This window comes from Coregonus clupeaformis, chromosome 21 (genome assembly GCF_020615455.1).
Source record: "Coregonus clupeaformis isolate EN_2021a chromosome 21, ASM2061545v1, whole genome shotgun sequence".
In the NCBI taxonomy this organism is placed as follows: Eukaryota; Metazoa; Chordata; class Actinopteri; order Salmoniformes; family Salmonidae; genus Coregonus; species Coregonus clupeaformis.
The window spans coordinates 41,052,970-41,072,529 of NC_059212.1; the positions used below are offsets into that span (position 1 = coordinate 41,052,970).

At 43.1% G+C, this 19,560-nt stretch overlaps 1 protein-coding gene and 1 long non-coding RNA gene across 2 annotated transcripts; one reads left to right on the forward strand and one right to left on the reverse strand.

Moving 5' to 3' along the window:
* Positions 1-2,221: 2,221 nt before the first annotated feature.
* LOC121534719 lies at positions 2,222-11,619 on the reverse strand. Its single transcript, XM_041841305.2, has 20 exons — positions 11,534-11,619; positions 11,188-11,372; positions 11,008-11,111; positions 10,605-10,696; positions 10,274-10,454; positions 9,879-9,984; positions 9,713-9,801; positions 9,522-9,613; positions 9,298-9,405; positions 9,154-9,164; positions 4,225-4,324; positions 3,909-4,075; positions 3,718-3,827; positions 3,486-3,577; positions 3,226-3,403; positions 3,010-3,115; positions 2,849-2,934; positions 2,621-2,712; positions 2,417-2,495; positions 2,222-2,333 (listed from the first exon to the last, which is right to left on the reverse strand). The coding sequence occupies exons 1-19, from the start codon at positions 11,595-11,597 to the stop codon at positions 2,428-2,430; spliced, it is 2,031 nt and encodes a 676-aa protein (XP_041697239.2). The 5' UTR covers positions 11,598-11,619; the 3' UTR covers positions 2,222-2,333; positions 2,417-2,427.
* A 238-nt stretch (positions 11,620-11,857) lies between these two features.
* On the forward strand, positions 11,858-14,756 carry LOC121534722. Its single transcript, XR_005994663.2, has 4 exons — positions 11,858-12,028; positions 13,231-13,278; positions 14,173-14,238; positions 14,355-14,756. It is a non-coding gene; the product is annotated as an uncharacterized LOC121534722 (long non-coding RNA).
* The last annotated feature ends 4,804 nt before the right edge of the window (positions 14,757-19,560 follow it).

A 19,560-nucleotide genomic window follows, 5' to 3' on the forward strand; every position in this document is an offset into this window, starting at 1 on the left:
CAATACCCCAATGACAAAGCAAAAACAGGTTTTTAGAAAATTTTGCAAACGTATACAAAAATAAAATAACATAAATACATTCAATCTTGTTTTCTCATGGTTTGAGAGTCCTTTAGTTGCCTTTTGGCAAACTCCAAGCACGCTGTCGTGTGCCTTTTACTGAGGAGTGGCTTTCGTCTGGCCACTCTACCGCAAAGGCCTGATTGGTGGAGTTATCCCATCTCCACAGAGGAACTCTGGAGCTCTGTCAGAGTGACTATGGGTTCTTGGTCATCTCCCTGACCAAGGCCCTTCTCCTCCGATTGCTCAGTTTGGCCGGGCGGCCAGCTCTAGGAAGAGTTTTGGTGGTTCCAAACTTCTTCCATTTAACCCTCCCGTTGTCCTAGGGTCAAAATGACCCGCCACTGTGTTGAACCAACTTTATTTAATTTTTATATTTTTGGGATCATTTGTGAGAAGGAGGCAGTGAGACTTTAAAGAAAGTATCACTGCCTATTTCTCACAAATGATCCAAAAAATATAAAAATTAAATAAAGTTGGTTCAACACAGTGGCGGGTCATTTTGACCCTAGGACAACGGGAGGGTTAAGAATGATGGAGACCACTGTGTTCTTGGGGACCTTCAATGCTGCAAAAATGATAAACACCTGTTTTCGCTTTGTCATGGGGTATTGTGTGTTAAATCCATTTTAGAATAAGGCTGTAACAAAATGTGGAAAAGTGAAGGGGTCTGAATACTTTCTGAATGCACTGTATAAAAGGAGTGCCATCACTCAAAAAGTTAAGTGGGGAGGTTATATATAGGCCTACTATAGTATGGAGACCACCGTAGCTCTGCTGGTACTGTGCTGCTGTCTGTCAGTGGCAGACAAAGTGAATGATATCACCTAGCAGCAGCCTGTGCCTGACATCTGGAATGAGCTGAGATGAGACATGTTGGTAGAACAAAACGTAACTGAAATACACCAAAATGGAACTTGCTGAAGTGGAAGCCAGCCTGAAACCAGGTGGCAGACAGAATGAATGTAGGGGATCTCACAGCTGCTGAGCTACATGCCTGCACACTGCATTACGACTAAAGACTGTGAGATTGGTTTTGCTTGCGCGTTTAAGCACAAGCTGTTGAACTGAAAGCCATTGCGGCCAGACTGCAGGCAAGTGAACACCTAGTGGAAGAACTGGAGAGGTAATAGGCAGAATCTCCAGCACACCCAAAACCGATTAGTGAAGGCGCAGGAGGCAAAATGCCTCACACTTCCAGTAAGATGCAAATGTATTTTAATAGTAACTGAACTTTCATGTAGTAGACCATCAGAACAATAGCGGGACAGAAGGCATAAGTTTGTTCCATTTTTGCTTCTCGTCTCTATTGCGCGAGAGCATGGGTTCCTTATACTAACGCCTAATTATTTTCTGTTGTAGTGGAAATACAGCTAGTATGTAATTCTGTCAGATCGTATGACATCCTGTGGCCTTTTTGGGTACCACAGGCATCCAATTATCACTGGCTCTTGCCTTCGGTCCCACTATGTGGAGATATGCTCTGATGGTCAACAGCTCAGCTACTGTTAAATATGTTAATCTGACTGGAAGTGAAACCTATCCGGTTCAAAATAACTTCTGAAAGTAAGGCGTGAACACATGTTGGCAACACTTGCAACCATTAGGCCTGCACTGATCAGAAACGTTTGGTTTTTACACATTGGCTATTGTAATAACCACATCTAAATACAGGCAGTGACGAGTCTAATTCAGAGTCGCTAGCATTGGTTATGAAGCACCCATCTTGGCTGTCTTAGAAACAGCCAAAATGTAGCATCTAGGAATGAATACCAAAATGTTGGAGACCAAAGAATACTTATCCAATGCAGTGGTGCTACAACTGGAAGTAGATTTAGTGTCCATGCGTCTTGAAGCAATCCATCAGGTCAGAGATCATGTAGACAATCGTAACATTCAGTGGATTTCTGCGCTCCTAGTAAGCATAGTTGAACCATCTAGACAAACTATGAGCACTTACACAATTGTGTAATAAAAGGCATCAAACCATTTACTTGCATCACATCCTTCCAATCACCTTAGCACAATGACCTGCTTGTGAAGAGAAGTTAAACCTGACTGTAGCATGTGAGATTGAATGCGCTTGACCTTATGTTCTTGTGAGATACAATTTAGATGACTAGTGAGAATAAATCCAAGAGGAAGTCAGGACACGCCATAGTAAAGTAATATCTATTTTTATTATTTCAAATCAAGTGGACAGCAGCCATTCCAGAGTCAGGGCATGCATGGCTGCCCATCTTCCAGGAATCCCAGCTGGACTCAGGCTAACCCTGAAACAAAAAGTAAAGTTAAGCTAACAGGTCAATGAAACAGAACTTTGAAATGCTCATTTGGGGGTGTAAAAAAACCAAACCTGGTTAACATTCAGGCCGGTGAATTATCAGTGGTTGTAAGTGGTCCAAGGACTGCATTTTGAGTTTGCCCAAGTTTACCTAAAAGATAGTTTAAACATTGAAACTGGTGGATGGACACGTCAAAAGAAATAAAGCATCCCATTCTAGTGCCCTGGGAAAATAAGTAAATTCAACTGGAGTGGTGTGCAAAAAGGGTGTAATACCTGATGGTATTCCCCTTCTCTTCTGGGACTTGCAGCTGGAGTCACAGCAGCTACAGAGGTTACTATGGGAGGGGTCATCAAGGAGCTCCCAACTGAAGAAAAAAGTAGTCAAAACATGAATTTCTCATGGCACTGTTCCCTCCAAATGAGATACTTTTGGCAAGTTCAAGTAGTACCTCCTTCCAGAAAAAGTAGTTTAATTGAATAGGTGTAAACAATATTTTGTACCCATGCCCTTTCACATAGTGGCAGGCCTTCCTGCTGGTGTCAAGGCCACTGGGGTCCCAGGCCAAAAGCTTGCAATGTATATAGACCTGAGAAGAGATTAGGTATATTAGCTCTCATATTTCAGCAGTGCCAAAATGTAAATCACAGATAAGTACACCCACTTCCTCGCCAACGGTGAACTTGAAGGCTTTCAGAGACAGACGGATTTCAGAGGTTTCTCGTCTTGGTTCAAACTTTGAGTTTGAAGTCATGCTATCCACAAGACATCTGATGGCAACAAAAAAATTGACAGTCAGGAATGGTTCACCAAATGGATCCACACCTACTTGGAGCAAAAGCCCTAATAGCATCCAGCTGTATAACCCAGTGGTACATACCCCTTGGTGATGATGGGGTACACTGGGCCTGCTGGCTGCAGCTCTGGCATTGTGGTCGCAACACACTCCTCTAAGAGAAGCAGCAAAGGCTGATGGTCCTTCTGCTCCACTGCTGCCAAGATATGGATGGAGGAGCCAAGGGGGTATTCCCTAGACAGATGTGGTCCAGAGAAGTCATCTGCAGGATACACATATGGGCAGTCTTAAATCTGTAGGAGTTCAATTATTTACTTCAAGGTTAGAAGTAGTCTCAAACCTACCCGTCATAAGTCCCATGTGGTAGACCAGATCTCCTTGACCATATGTATGAAACAGTACTACATCAAATATGGGAGGCGCCCAGTCTGCGGGCCTACAGTACAGACAAAAGGAAATAATTTAGACATGTAGCCGAGGGTCAATGTTCAGGGTTGGACTGGTTCTTGTCCAGCATTAGCACATGATGCAACAGAAAGGGTATTATTTAGGGGGTATAAAACAGCCACATCTCACCTTTCATAGGCACAAACCACTGGGTAAGACTGAAAGACAGACTTCAGGTGAGCTTTGGGAGCAGACATAGAGGTCAGCTCATTCATGTACATCAGTGTGTCCCCAGTCACCTGTAGTGAGAAAGGAGGGGGTTCAACAACCCTACATCTGACAACCAAATACACATCGGTACAACCTTTGCTAAAGCCTACCATTCTCCTGAAGTTACAGTCACTGAGTTCCACTTGGAACATGGCCTCCCCAGCAGAAACACTGGAGGGATAACAGTCTCCCAGACGGAGGAGTGAGGCATCCATTTGTGACCTGGCTGCCCTCCATCTCAAGGTCACTGAATCAGGGCCACAGTCTACCTCCATATCTGCCAGGAGATAAAAATTAAAATAAAAATAAAAGTATAAAATACAAAAGAACATCTTCTGCTGCTTTGCCATCAAAGTTTTTGTGCTAGTACTGGTCACGTTCCAAACACAATAGGCCTACATGAAAGACAGTGATAATACAAGTTACCTTCTTGTGCCACATTGGCAGCAACAGCCATGCATAGGAGAACCGCACTGTGCCAAAAGGAAGCCATCATGATTGAATACCAATGTTCAGTTGGTGATGCCTATAAAACCTGTCAGCAAGCAATCAAGTTAACCACTGCCATACGTGTGTTTTCCTATGTTAACAACCTCCAGCTGCAGGCGATCAATCACTGATCTGGAAATCATTAGTATGAACTCATTCCAGTCTTGCAATTAATTATCAGATACTTATGCTGCGTTCGTAACCAAGTGGGAGGTGGGAATTTACCAGTTGTGAAGTCGTAAATACTAGTTGGATGTATTCACGTGCTTTAAACTCGTTAAGAAATGCCGATTGGCTAATGGCCAACAAGCTGTGTAAAGAATAAACTAAAAGTACAGCTACCACGCTTGTAAACAAACTATAGTGTTCAAAAACCATATTAATAGATTGCTTTTTATAAATAATGTTTTGTTGTTGCATTTAACTGAAGAAAAGGCCCGTCATCAAGGTAATTTTCTTAGTAGATGACATCAGAGGTCAGCAAGTGGGAGCTCAGGATGATAGACAAGTTTCCCACTAGTAATTACCAGTTGTAGTGCCGTTCAAGTGGATTTTTCCCAGTCATATATGGTAGATTTCCACTTGGTTAGGAACACAGCATTACGTCACCATCCCCTGCTCAGACATTACATGCATCAACCAATGAGTGCGTCAGGCACCAAATTGCTATAACATGTGGTTAGCTGATACTTAAAATACACTGCTCAAAAACATAAAGGGAACACTTAAACAACACAATGTAACTCCAAGTCAATCACACTTCTGTGAAATCAAACTGTCCACTTAGGAAGCAACACTGATTGACAATACATTTCACATGCTGTTGTGCAAATGGAATAGACAACAGGAGGAAATTATAGGCAATTAGCAAGACACCCCCCCAATAAAGGACTGGTTTTGCAGGTGGTGACCACAGACCACTTCTCAGTTCCTATGCTTCCTGGCTGATGTTTTGGTCACTTTTGAATGCTGGCGGTGCTTTCACTCTAGTGGTAGCATGAGACGGAGTCTACAACACACACAAGTGGCTCAGGTAGTGCAGCTCATCCAGGATGGCACATCAATGCGAGCTGTGGCAAGAAGGTTTGCTGTGTCTGTCAGCGTAGTGTCCAGAGCATGGAGGCGCTACCAGGAGACAGGCCAGTACATCAGGAGACGTGGAGGAGGCCGTAGGAGGGCAACAACCCAGCAGCAGGACCGCTACCTCCGCCTTTGTGCAAGGAGGAGCAGGAGGAGCACTGCCAGAGCCCTGCAAAATGACCTCCAGCAGGCCACAAATGTGCATGTGTCTGCTCAAACGGTCAGAAACAGACTCCATGAGGGCGCGACGTCCACAGGTGGGGGTTGTGCTTACAGCCCAACACCGTGCAGGACGTTTGGCATTTGCCAGAGAACACCAAGATTGGCAAATTCGCCACTGGCGCCCTGTGCTCTTCACAGGTGAAAGCAGGTTCACACTGAGCACGTGACAGAGTCTGGAGACGCCGTGGAGAACGTTCTGCTGCCTGCAACATCCTCCAGCATGACCGGTTTGGCGGTGGGTCAGTCATGGTGTGGGGTGGCATTTCTTTGGGGGGCCGCACAGCCCTCCATGTGCTCGCCAGAGGTAGCCTGACTGCCATTAGGTACCGAGATGAGATCCTCAGACCCCTTGTGAGACCATATGCTGGTGCGGTTGGCCCTGGGTTCCTCCTAATGCAAGACAATGCTAGACCTCATGTGGCTGGAGTGTGTCAGCAGTTCCTGCAAGAGGAAGGCATTGATGCTATGGACTGGCCCGCCTGTTCCCCAGACCTGAATCCAATTGAGCACATCTGGGACATCATGTCTCGCTCCATCCACCAACGCCACGTTGCACCACAGACTGTCCAGGAGTTGGCGGATGCTTTAGTCCAGGTCTGGGAGGAGATCCCTCAGGAGACCATCCGCCACCTCATCAGGAGCATTCCCAGGCGTTGTAGGGAGGTTATACAGGCACGTGGAGGCCACACACACTACTGAGCCTCATTTTGACTTGTTTTAAGGACATTACATCAAAGTTGGATCAGCCTGTAGTGTGGTTTTCCACTTTAATTTTGAGGGTGACTCCAAATCCAGACCTCCATGGGTTGATACATTTGATTTCCATTGATAATTTTTGTGTGATTTTGTTGTCAGCACATTCAACTATGTAAAGAAAAAAGTATTTAATAAGATTATTTCATTCAGATCTAGGATGTGTTGTTTAAGTGTTCCCTTTATTTTTTTGAGCAGTGTACTTATCCAGGCTTTGTAAAATCTGACATGCATCACCAAAGCCTGGTCAGAGGAATACACCGTTAATCTTGAGCCAATAAAAGTGATTGCGGTTTCTACGGCTGCGTTTACACAAGCGTCCCAATTCTGATATTTGCTCAATTATTGGCAAAATAGCTGATCTGATTGGTCAAAAGACCAGAATTGGGCTGCCTACAACTGTAGAAATGGCAGATATAGCATACATTTTCTGAAGATTGAAATTTTTATCCGTTCGACATGGGTCGATTTTTATTTTGTCAAACTTTCTTGCATGATGGAAACTGTTTTTCGAATAAACGATTGCCAAATAATTTTGAAGGTAGAATGTCTTCACGTAACTATAAAGTTCCACTCCACATTTAATTGTAAATGCCTACTTGCAAAATAATTTCTCAACTATAAAAATGTTTTCTTTGCCGGACAAGGATTGTCCAGACTTCGCCTTGCTTTTCTGGTTGGCTGGATGCAAGTTTCACCAGCCAGTTATTTGATCTACAGAAGCGCTATTATAATATGGCATGAGTCAATTATTGCATTCTGTCCATGCTGGCTTTCGCGGCCTACCTGAGACATGAAATAGGTGATAGTGCATACAGGCTGTCGCAAATTTATGAATGCGCATTTTTCTTAAATGGGTAAGAAACACTTCAACCACATTTTTGACACTAGGTTTTAGCGATTTTGTTGTGACGTTATATACACGACACAATATTTAAGTGAAAATGCACGGTAGCAGGCAATTCAATTGTCGGGTCAATTTTTGCCAACTTTCTAAATGTTGACAAAAAAACATCACTGGACAAGTAATGGCATAGCTAGTAATGTCATGGAAGGAAGAAAGCAATACTGCATTTCCAGAGTATTTGAGCAGGTACAGAAAGAGTAAAAGGGGACTTCGAGTATTTGATGTAAGCCTATTTGGAATTGGAACTTTCCCATTTCTTATTAAAATGTGTTGCAAATTCAACATCAAATCAACTGGGATATAGGGTACTATCACTATCATAGGCACTTGTCATCTCCCGTCTGGATTACTGCAACTCGCTGTTGGCTGGGCTCCCTGCCTGTGCCATTAAACCCCTACAACTCATCCAGAATGCCGCAGCCCGTCTGGTGTTCAACCTTCCCAAGTTCTCTCACGTCACCCCGCTCCTCCGCACACTCCACTGGCTTCCAGTTGAAGCTCGCATCTGTTACAAGACCATGGTGCTTGCCTATGGAGCTGTGAGGGGAACGGCACCTCCGTACCTTCAGGCTCTGATCAGTCCCTACACCCAAACGAGGGCATTGCGTTCATCCACCTCTGGCCTGCTGGCTCCCCTACCTCTGCGGAAGCATAGTTCCCGCTCAGTCCAGTCAAAACTGTTCGCTGCTCTGGCACCCCAATGGTGGAACAAGCTCCCTCACGACGCCAGGACAGCGGAGTCACTCACCACCTTCCGGAGACATTTGAAACCCCACCTCTAAGGAATACCTGGGATAGGATAAAGTAATCCTTCTACCCCCCCCAAAAAATAAAAAATAAATTGTAAAGTGGTTATCCCACTGGCTATAGGGTGAATGCACCAATTTGAAGTCGCTCTGGATAAGAGAGTCTGCTAAATGACGTAAATATAAAATGGGGCGAGACGCCCCCTGGGGTAAGAGATGCCCTCCCTGTAATTCCCACAAAAAACACGGTCACAATAAAAAGTTCCTCTGGCTGCCACTAGTCTTGAACTACAAATCCTGTGTCAACATTTTAGAAGTCACTCCATCAAAACAGAGTTAGTGATCTAATTGTCATTTAGTAAAAATTGTAAATATAATCCAATGATCAACTGCAGCCATGTCTGTATTGTTACCTAAGCAAGGCCATCATCCACCTACAATCTCTAAACGTTGCTTGTGTGTAAATTTGATCTTGGGGTCTTAACCCCGTCGGCCTACTACTGAAAAATTATAGCCCCCCCCAAAATAAATCAGATTCACTTATGACAATCTTTTGAATAGCTTTACCATTGCATGAACACCTGTTGTGACTATCAATATTAGCAAACTATTTATGCCAAGAGAAGAAAGCGTTACAGTTCAAGTGTAAACAGGACACTGGGTAGTCCAGAACATGAAGTAGTCACAAAACACTGAGCGCTCACATGCCATAACTTACATTGTTCATCATAAGAGACATGGTGATACAGTAAGAATCAAACAGCTTCTTACAACCAGATGGTCACCGCTTGGCTAGTTTGTGTGGATACCTGCGCTGCACTCCTGGATTTACGGTACAGCTCATTAGGAGCATAGCATTTTTGACAACCATCAGAGACAAAAACCATTGTGAAGTACTCCATTTATTGAAAAACGCTGAAGTCAAAGGACTTCATATCCATATGGGGTTGTAGTTTCTACCACTTCTCCAAATGTACTGGAAAGGGCTGCACCCTTCCGGCCTCCTACAACAGGCAGATGGCAGTGAGACAGAAACCCCTGTAACAGGTTGAAGAATTGTTAGTCACATGCAGCTCATTGCCATTGGGGATGTTACAGTAAAATGCCTCCCAATAACCAGAACACACCTGACAAGCGAAGTGTTCCAGACCATTACACCATCCAGTCAACTGTGGATACAGAACACAATGAGGACAGATTAGTAGGTTACAGGTTCAAGTTAATTTGGCATCAAAGCTGATACACTTTGCTTTTAAATTGTAAACTATAGTCTTGAAGGCCAAAAAAATAAAAATCACCAACCTTGGTCTACAGTAGGATACTTTATGGATTCACTGGAGATCTGGGTTTCAGAGTGTCCCACTATTGTGAGCGGTCCAAGGACAGCGTTTTGAACCAAGCCCTGGGGTTCTGAAGAGAAAAGTTACTTCAAGCTGCATTCCCATAAGAAACTCAAGAATGATCAGCTCAAATTAATATGGAACTTGACAGTTTATTCAGGCTTGAAATGAAGTGCCTCAAAATACCTGAATGCAAGCCCCTCTTCAACCGAGGCTTGCAACTGGATTCACAGCACTTGCAGAGGACACTTTGAGACGGGTCATCCAGCAGCTCCCATCTACGAATAAAAAGAACAAGGTTACAGAGCTGTTGCACTGGCACTACCGTCATTATGGCCCAATGTTAAAGAATGTGGCCAATAAACTGTAATACTAACCCTCCAGTCTCTTTAATATAGTGGCAAGCCTTCTTTTCTTTATCAAGAACCTCAGGGTCCCATGCAACAAGCTTGCAATGGATATATACCTGGGGTGAAGTAAGAGAACAGTCAAGACCTACAGTATGAACAACCCAGTCATACCGAGAACTTGTGGGCCACTCACTTCCTCGCCGAGGGCAAACTTGAAGGACTGCAGGTAAAGCAGGATAGCAGACGAGTGGTACCTAGGCAGGAACCTGGAGTTCCCAGTCTTCCCATCTGCAAGGCAACTGAAAATGCATTGTGCAATGAGCAGACAAACAGAACTTCAATCCAGCAAATAATCACACCAGACAAGCCAACATTCTCAATATGTTGTTGGGATGAATCTGTCCCCTACATCAGCGTTTTCCCAACTCAGTCGCCCCTCCCTCCCCTGGGTGCAAGTTTTGGTTTTTGCCCTAGCACTACACAGCAGCTTAAAATAAGCAACACTTGATGAGTTGGTTATTTGAGTCAGCTGTGTAGTGCTAGGCGGTCAAAAACCGAAACATGCACATTACCAGGTCTGGTACATACCCCTTGTTGGTGATTATTGGGTACACCAGACTCTCAGACTGCAGTTCTGGTGTAGTGGCCGCCACACACTCCTCCATGAGCAGCAGCAAGGGCTGGTGGTCCTTCTGGTCCACTGCTGCCCAGATGGGGATGAAAGAGCCCAGGGGGAACAGGCTGGTCTTGGCCAGACCAGTAAGGTCTTCTACATGCAACAGAGAGGGGGCGCAATACATATGTACCATACATCCACAGGTTTCAACTCGCGTCAGGCAGTGTCCTCTGCTAGGCATTTATTTACCAGGTAAGTTGATTGAACATATTCTCTAACAATGATATTGTAGGAGTCACTCACCATTGAGGAGTGCCATGTGGAAAACCAATCCTCCATGACCCTCAGCACTACCAGAGGCAGGGATAAGGAATGGGGGAATCCATCCCTCAGGTCTATATAATAATATAATATATAATAATGTCTACATACAGGGGGGAATGTATGGTTTAATCATTACAGTTAAGGTGACAAAGGCTTAGGAAGATTTGATTCCAACACCATTGCTACGCTGCACCACACCAACACTGCACCCAATAGAGCCCTCAACTCAGTTCCACTACATTTTATTATTGTGCCCCTCTAGTCAGGGACTGATTTAGACCTGGGACACCAGGTGTATGCAATTAATGATCAAGTAGAACAGAACAAGCAGGCGCCAGACCACTAAGGGTATGAGTTGAGTACCCCTGGCATAGATGGTTACCTTGTGTAAACACACTTAATGTGGTGACTAATAGCAGCAGGTTTGGGCTTTCGGTCAGGTCTGTAAGTCAGGTTGGTTGAGTAGATGTGTTTTTTGCCAGTCACCTGGGGAATGGAAGGAGACTCATTAGTCTTCGCAGGATCCAAAATAGTATACATTGGGTCAAGAGTTAGACATTACCCGTTTCTTGATTGCACAGCCATTGAGGTTGTAGTGGAATGTCGCTTCCCCTTCTCCAGTGGGAAGAACAGAAAATTTGGATGGAACGCAGTGTCCAAGGAAGAGACGGGCAGCATTCTCAACCAACTCTGGACTGACCTTCCATGTCACTTTAATGGAGCGTTTCTCACAATCCACACTAAAACCTAAAAATTTAATTTGACAATATCATCACTCCCATCTCAATAGCCAACATCAACACAACTTGGTTAGTCTGTTAGGTTGTCAGCATGAGATAAGTAGCCAATTGAAGTTTACATGGTCTCAGCGCTATATAATATTATAATGTGTTCATTATTAGACTTACCGTCGTTGGCAGCCCTTGCTGCTACAACAGCCAAAACGATTGCACATTGCCACAGGAGAGACATGACTGAATGATCTAGGAGTGGCTGAAACTAGAAATATTTATGGACCAATTGATTCTAATTATCTTAATGCTGAACATCTGTGAGAGTTCAAGAAGTGATAATTATAGACCTAAAAACTTAACAACATCATCAGTTTTTGTATTTCTTGGTCAAAAAACATCCTTGAATTTTTACGGTTTTAAAAGTTACATTTGTAATAGTCACATCTTTTCCCCAGAAAGTAATTATTTGCGAAGCGGAACCAATGTCTCACAAAACACGATGGACGGACGGAATAGTGACTTACACAGGAAGTAAAGTTGAATCAAATGGTTGAAAAATATTTGGTTTGCTCAATTTGGCAACAATACCACACTAAATGTGGATGAGTTTTTTTGTTATCGATTTAAAACGTATTTTATGCGACAGTCAAAATGCTGATCAAGGTTAAGGTAAGACCAGCCATTTAATCGGTGGCCAAGCCCGCTAGTTTACAGACTGAATGATCATCTCATCGCCGATCTAGCTATCTGCCGTAGCTAAATATATTAATTGATTTGAAAAGCGCTATATAGTGGACATCGCTGCAGGCCATTGGCATTGAAACAGTCATCCCCGTATAGAATGTAGAGTTCGCTAACGTGAACTATACGGAACAAAAAATATAAACGCCACATGCAATAATTAACGATTTTTATGAGTTACAGTTCATATAAGGAAATCAGTCAATTTATTTAATTTCATTAGGCTCCAATCTATGGATTCACATGACTGGGCAGGGGCGTAGCCATGGGTGGACATAGGCAGGCCCACCCACTGGGGAACCATGTCCATCCACTTGGGAGCCAGGCCCAGCCAATCAGAATGAGTTTTCCCCCACAAAAGGGCTTTATTACAGACAGAAATACTCCTCAGTTTCATCAGCTGTCATGGTGGCTGGTTTCAGACGATCCCTCAGGTGAAGAAGCCGGATGTGGAGGTCCTGGGCTGGCGTGGTTACACGTGGTCTGCGGTTGTGAGGCCGGTTGGACATACTAACAAATTCTCTAAAACGACAGCTCTGGTGGACATTCCTGCAGTCAGCATGGCAATTGCGCGCTCCCTAAAAACTTGACACATCTGTGGCATTGTGTTGTGTGACAAAACTGTACATTTTAGAGCTACATTTTATTGTCCACAGCACAAGGTGTCAAGTGGATGGATTGTCTTGGAAAAGGAGAAATGCTCACTAACGGATGTAAACAGATTTGTGCAAATAATTTGAGAGAAATAAGCTTTTTGTGCATATGGAACATTTCGGGGATCTGTTATATCAGCTCATAAAACATGAGACCAACAATTTACATGTTGCGTTTATATATTTTTGTTCAGTATAACTAATTAACGTTAGGTAGCTAACTAACTATATGCTAGCTAGGTGTTACTACCTAACTAAATTAAATTATATGGCCATCGTCCTATGGTTGAGCTGCTTTGCTCACCCCAGTCTACATCAAAATCTAGACAGGATACAAGGCCTCACTCAGTACAATAAACAGGTGCTGTAGAACCATAGCCATTATCCACTAACATAGACCTAACCTTATAAGATGTTGCTGTTTATTGCAATATGGTATTTTATGCTCTAAAATGAACAATTATTTTACTGTTACAGACTCTCACTGGCAAAGAAATAGAGATCGACATTGAGCCCACAGACAAGGTATGAAACATCTACATTACTCTGAAGGTTGATATTAATCTCATGCGTTTGCTTTCCATGTGTAATATTTTGATTACTCATGTCAGCATACATTGCTGGGGAGTGGGGAGTCATGTCTAGATGTTCTATACCATTTGGCCATCAGATTTGCCACCAATGCTCCTTATAGGACACATCACTGCACTCTATACTCCTCTGTAAACTGGTCATCTCTGTATACCTGTCGCAAGACCCACTGGTTGATGCTTATTTATAAAACCCTCTTAGGCCTCACTCCCCCCTATCTGAGATACCTACTGCAGCCCTCATCCTCCACATACAACACCCATTCTGCCAGTCACATTCTGTTAAAGGTCCCCAAAACACACACATCCCTGTGTCGCTCCTCTTTTCAGTTCACTGCAGCTAGTGACTGGAACGAGCTGCAAAAAACACTCAAACTGGACAGATTTATCTCCATCTCTTCATTCAAAGACACTCTTACTGACAGTTGTGGCTGCTTCGCGTGATGTATTGTTGTCTCTACCTTCTTGCCCTTTGTGCTATTGTCTGTGCCCAATAATGTTTGTACCATGTTGTGCTGCTGCCATGTTGTGTTGCTACCATGTTGTTGTTATGTCGTGTTGCTACCATGCTGTGTTGTTGTCTTAGGTCTCTCTTTATGTAGTGTTGTGGTGTCTCTCTTGTCGTGATGTGTGTTTTGGCCTATATTTCGTAATTGTTTTATCCCCCGTCCCCGCAGGAGGCCTTTTTGCCTTTTGGTAGGCCGTCATTGTAAATAAGAATTTGTTCTTAACTGACTTGCCTAGTTAAATAAAGGTTACATAAAAATAAAATAAATAAATATCCCAGTAATGACATTTAGCTTATGTGCTCTCTTGTACACATATGAAGGTGGAGAGAATTAAAGAAAGAGGGGATTCCACCTCAACAAAGACTAATCTACAGTGGAAAACAGATGTAAGTAATCAACCCTTCCGTCACAATCTTGTCATGAAACATCTGCTCCATTTAATCAAGTGGCGGCATTACATCTTGGATGTAACACTTGTTTTATCTGCTCCCATCCCTCTCAGGAACGATGAGAAGACCGCTGCAGACTACAAGATCCAGGGAGGCTCAGTTCTGCATCTGGTCCTAGCGCTAAGAGGAGGGCTAGTCTGCCACTGTCCCAGCATATACCTCATCTTCTAGTGGGCAGTGGGGCCGGCCTTGTGCCAACCCACAAGTTTCTGTCATCGTCACTCACACCATGTTGCAACACAGAGCAGCAAATTGCCAGAATGGTGTGACACTAAAATCCTTATGTCTCCTGGGCCTAAGCAAACAAAGGACTTTCTGCTATGTAATTATTCTGTGTAGATTGTTTTTGTAACCACCTCTGCTTTATGTTCCAACAGTGTAAGTGGGACACACAGTGCGAGAGTGAGTTTGGACACTGGTATTTTGCTTGTGATTAAAAGATCAAGTTGACTGTTTTTGTTTTGAAGTACATGGCTGCTATTGTATGAGTGTGTGATTTAGCAGTGCATTGTAAAACTACTTTCCATATATAGGCAGTTATAGGAATTCTAAACTCATTGAGGTTTGATAACCTTTAATTGGAAATAACACATGCAAATTCGCCACTGGCGCCCTGTGCTCTTCACAGATGAAAGCAGGTTCACACTGAGCACATGTGACAGAGTCTGGAGACGCCGTGGAGAACGTTCTGCTGCCTGCAACATCCTCCAGCATGACCGGTTTGGCGGTGGGTCAGTCATGGTGTGGGGGTGGCATTTCTTTGGGGGCCGCACAGCCCTCCATGTGCTCGCCAGAGGTAGCCTGACTGCCATTAGGTACCGAGATGAGATCCTCAGACCCCTTGTGAGACCATTTGCTGGTGCGGTTGGCCCTGAGTTCCTCCTAATGCAAGACAATGCTAGACCTCATGTGGCTGGAGTGTGTCAGCAGTTCCTGCAAGAGGAAGGCATTGATGCTATGGACTGGCCCGCCTGTTCCCCAGACCTGAATCCAATTGAGCACATCTGGGACATCATGTCTCGCTCCATCCACCAACGCCACGTTGCACCACAGACTGTCCAGGAGTTGGCGGATGCTTTAGTCCAGGTCTGGGAGGAGATCCCTCAGGAGACCATCCGCCACCTCATCAGGAGCATTCCCAGGCGTTGTAGGGAGGTCATACAGGCACGTGGAGGCCACACACACTACTGAGCCTCATTTTGACTTGTTTTAAGGACATTACATCAAAGTTGGATCAGCCTGTAGTGTGGTTTTCCACTTTAATTTTGAGGGTGACTCCAAATCCAGACCTCCATGGGTTGATAAATTTGATTTCCATTGATAATTTTTGTGTGATTTTGTTGTCAGCACATTCAACTATGTAAAGAAAAAAGTATTTAATAAGATTATTTCATTCATTCAGATCTAGGATGTGTTGTTTAAGTGTTCCCTTTATTTTTTTGAGCAGTGTACTTATCCAGGCTTTGTAAAATCTGGCATGCATCACCAAAGCCTGGTCAGAGGAATACACCGTTAATCTTGAGCCAATAAAAGTGATTGCGGTTTCTACGGCTGCGTTTACACAAGCGTCCCAATTCTGATATTTGCTCAATTATTGGCAAAAGAGCTGATCTGATTGGTCTAAAGACCAGAATTGGGCTGCCTACAACTGTAGAAATGGCAGATATAGCATACATTTTCTGAAGATCGAAATTTTTATCCGTTCGACATGGGTCGATTTTTATTTTGTCAAACTTTCTTGCATGATGGAAACTGTTTTTCGAATAAACGATTGCCAAATAATTTTGAAGGTAGAATGTCTTCACGTAACTATAAAGTTCCACTCCACATTTAATTGTAAATGCCTACTTGCAAAATAATTTCTCAACTATAAAAATGTTTTCTTTGCCGGACAAGGATTGTCCAGACTTCGCCTTGCTTTTCTGGTTGGCTGGATGCAAGTTTCACCAGCCAGTTATTTCAGATCTACAGAAGCGCTATTATAATATTGCATGAGTCAATTATTGCATTCTGTCCATGCTGACTTTCACGGCCTACCTGAGACATGAAATAGGTGATTTTTATGAATGCGCATTTTTCTTAAATGGGTAAGAAACACTTCAACCACATTTTTGACACTAGGTTTTAGCGATTTTGTTGTGACGTTATATACACGACACAATATTTAAGTGAAAATGCACGGTAGCAGGCAATTCAATTGTCGGGTCAATTTTTGCCAACTTTCTAAATGTCGACAAAAAAACATCACTGGACAAGTAATGGCATGGAAGGAAGAAAGCAATACTGCATTTCCAGAGTATTTGAGCAGGTACAGAAAGAGTAAAAGGGGACTTCGAGTATTTGTTGCAAATTCAACATCAAATCAACTGGGATATAGGGTACTATCACTAGGTCAGCATCCCAGATTCGCCTCTTCACTGTTGATGTTGAGACTGGTGAGACTATATTTTACCTGACAATTATCTCGGGTGCTATCCCTAGGGTCTGGAAGGCTGCCCATGTTCTTCCTCTCTACAAAGGTGGTGACCACTCTGACATGAATAATTATCACCCTATCGCTAAACTGTCTAGCCTAGCAAACTTTTTTGAATCTTGAAGCAATACTCAGCTTAGATTTTTTCTAGCTTCAAAATGTATTCTAAGTGTCCATCAGTCTGGTTTCAGGCCAGGTCATAGCACTATATCTGCTGCTTTGGTGATAAAATACATTTTAAATTGCATGGACAAAAGGTGGCATTGTGCTGCCCTTTTTTTAGACCTGTTGAAGGCTTTCAACACTGTTGACCATTCAATATTAATTCGTAGACTGTCTGAAATTGGCCTGGGTCAGGCAGCCTTCATCTGGTTGGAAAACTACCTGACAGACCGGAGACAATATGTTTCTTCTGATGGTGTTAAGTCAGACTTCCTTGATATTACTAAGGTTGTCCCACAGGGGTTGATTTTGGGCCCTGTAGTTTTTACTGTCTATATAAACAACATTGGTTTGTTCGTAGGAAATTGTAACCTCCACTTGTATGCAGATGATACTGTTTTGTATTGTGTTGCCCCTTCTGTTGACAAGGCTCTCTCGGCGCTACAATCTGAATTTGTTTTGCTTTGATGAAAGCCCTTGTTGAACTAAAATTGGTACTTAAAGCAGGTAAAACTAAGTATATGTTAAAAAAGCTTTCAAATGTATCTGATGATTTATGCATTTGTACATTGGATGGTACCCACATTGGTTGTGTCCCCAATTATAAATGTCTGGGTATCTGGATTGCCGAGAAGCTGTCTTTCAGAAAGCATGTTGATGAATTAGTTAAGAATTGAAATGGGCTTCCTTTATAAGAATACGGCATGCCTTTCATTAAATAGCAGAAAGAAAATAATTCACTAGACATTCATACTGGTTATAAATTATAGTGATATTGTTTATATGAATGCAGCTGCCACTGTATTGAAGCCTTTGGACGCAGTTTATCATATAACACTACGCTTTATTACGGGCGACAGGTTCAGTACACATCATTGCTTTCTGTATCAGAAAGTAGGCTGGCCCTCTTTGAAGTCTCCTAGATCAATACATTGCACTCTTTTTGTTTATAAAGCCCTCTTGCATAAACTTCTGCTCTACCTTGCTTCATTGTTAACACTACAGACGCACGAGTTAACAGACCCGGTCTCAGGGATGGCTAACTCTGGAGATCCCTTCGATCTCCACTGAATTAGGTAAATCAGATTTTAGTTTTATGGCACCTTGTGGAATAATCTTCAAAGCAATCTAAAATGGGAAGGCTTGATGCCTCTAGGGAAATTCAGATGGCTTATTGAGGAATTTTTTACTGAAGAATGTGTTTGTTTGATATGATTGTGTTTTGCTTTTTGTGTATTCATGTATATTATTATTATTATTATTATTCATATATATATATATATATTGTGTATATTGATGTGTATAGTGTATATTGATGTGTATGTTTGATTCAAGGCTCATCTGTAAAAGAGACCTTGGGTCTCAGCATGACGCCCTGTCAAAATAAAGGTTAAATAAAAATATTAAAAATATTGTATTGAAGGGCATCATCTCAGCTCATATCCATCTTAGCCAACATTTACAGCATGGGGTTTTTGCCTCGGCTTCACACCGGAGAGAGAGTGAAAGTGAAATGGAGCCAGAGACCAAGCATAGACGGGGTATTTGGAGTATTCTCAGTATCCCGCACTGCAGACATGGGGGCATGGCATAGTGCGCGGTGCAAGAGAGAAAGAAGAGTCATCCTTAGGAAATGGCACCGGTCCAAAGATGGAGCCTGTCACTTGGCGTCCACCTCCTTCTTTTCTCCTTTTCTCTCTCTCCTCGCTTTGCTTCCTGTGACCCTTATCGGATTTGTTTTGTGATGTCAGCGATTTATCGACCTTGGTGTTGTCATGCCCTTGTCCACGAGGGAGAGGGAGCAGAATGATACAGCAGATTTACATTCTGTCTGTGTGAAGAATACAATGGTTAGGAAAGGGCAAAAGGGGCCACGTTTTTCACAAAATGCTCTGACATGCTGAGAGACTGAACTGCCTCACCAAAAAGGATAGTCACTGTCCTGCTGTGGGCCTTACCACAATATACAGGCATAGGGTCATAGAGATCACATTACACTAAACAAAAATAAACGCAACATGCAACAATTTCAAAAAATGTACTGAGTTACAGCTCATATAAGGAAATCAGTCAATAGAAATTAATTCTTTCTTCAGCCATGGATAGGCCTGGGAGGGCATAGGCCCACCCACTGGGGAGCCAGGCCCAGCCAATTAGTTTTTCCCCACAAAAGGGCTTTATTAGACAGAAATACTCCTCAGCACCCCCGCCTCAGACGATCCTGCAGGTGAAGAAGCCGGATGTGGAGATCCTGGGGTGGCGTGGTTACACGTGGTCTGCGGTTGTTCTCTAAAACTACGTTGGAGGCGACTTATGTGAGAGAAATTAACATTCAATTCTCTGGCAACAGCTCTAGTGGACATTCCTGCAGTCAGCATGACAATTGCACGCCCCTCAAAACTTGAGACATCTGTGGCATTGTGTTGTGTGACAAAACTGCACATTTTAGATTGGCCTTTTAGTGTCCCTGCACAAGGTGCACCTGTGTAATGATCATGCTGTTTAATCAGCTTCTTGATATGCCATACCTGTCAGGTGGATGGATTATCTTGGCAAAGGAAAAATGCTCACTAACAGGGATGTAAACAAATTTGTGCTCAAAATTTGAGAGAAATAAGCTTTTT

Coding starts and splice junctions, on each gene's coding strand:
- LOC121534719 (XM_041841305.2), bottom strand. CDS start 11,597: ATGTCTCTCCTGTGGCAATGTGCAATCGTTTTGGCTGTTGTAGCAGCA. Junction 11,373..11,533: donor AGCAAGGGCTGCCAACGACG/GTAAGTCTAATA, acceptor TTAAATTTTTAG/GTTTTAGTGTGGATTGTGAG. Junction 9,406..9,521: donor GAAGAGGGGCTTGCATTCAG/GTATTTTGAGGC, acceptor TTTTCTCTTCAG/AACCCCAGGGCTTGGTTCAA.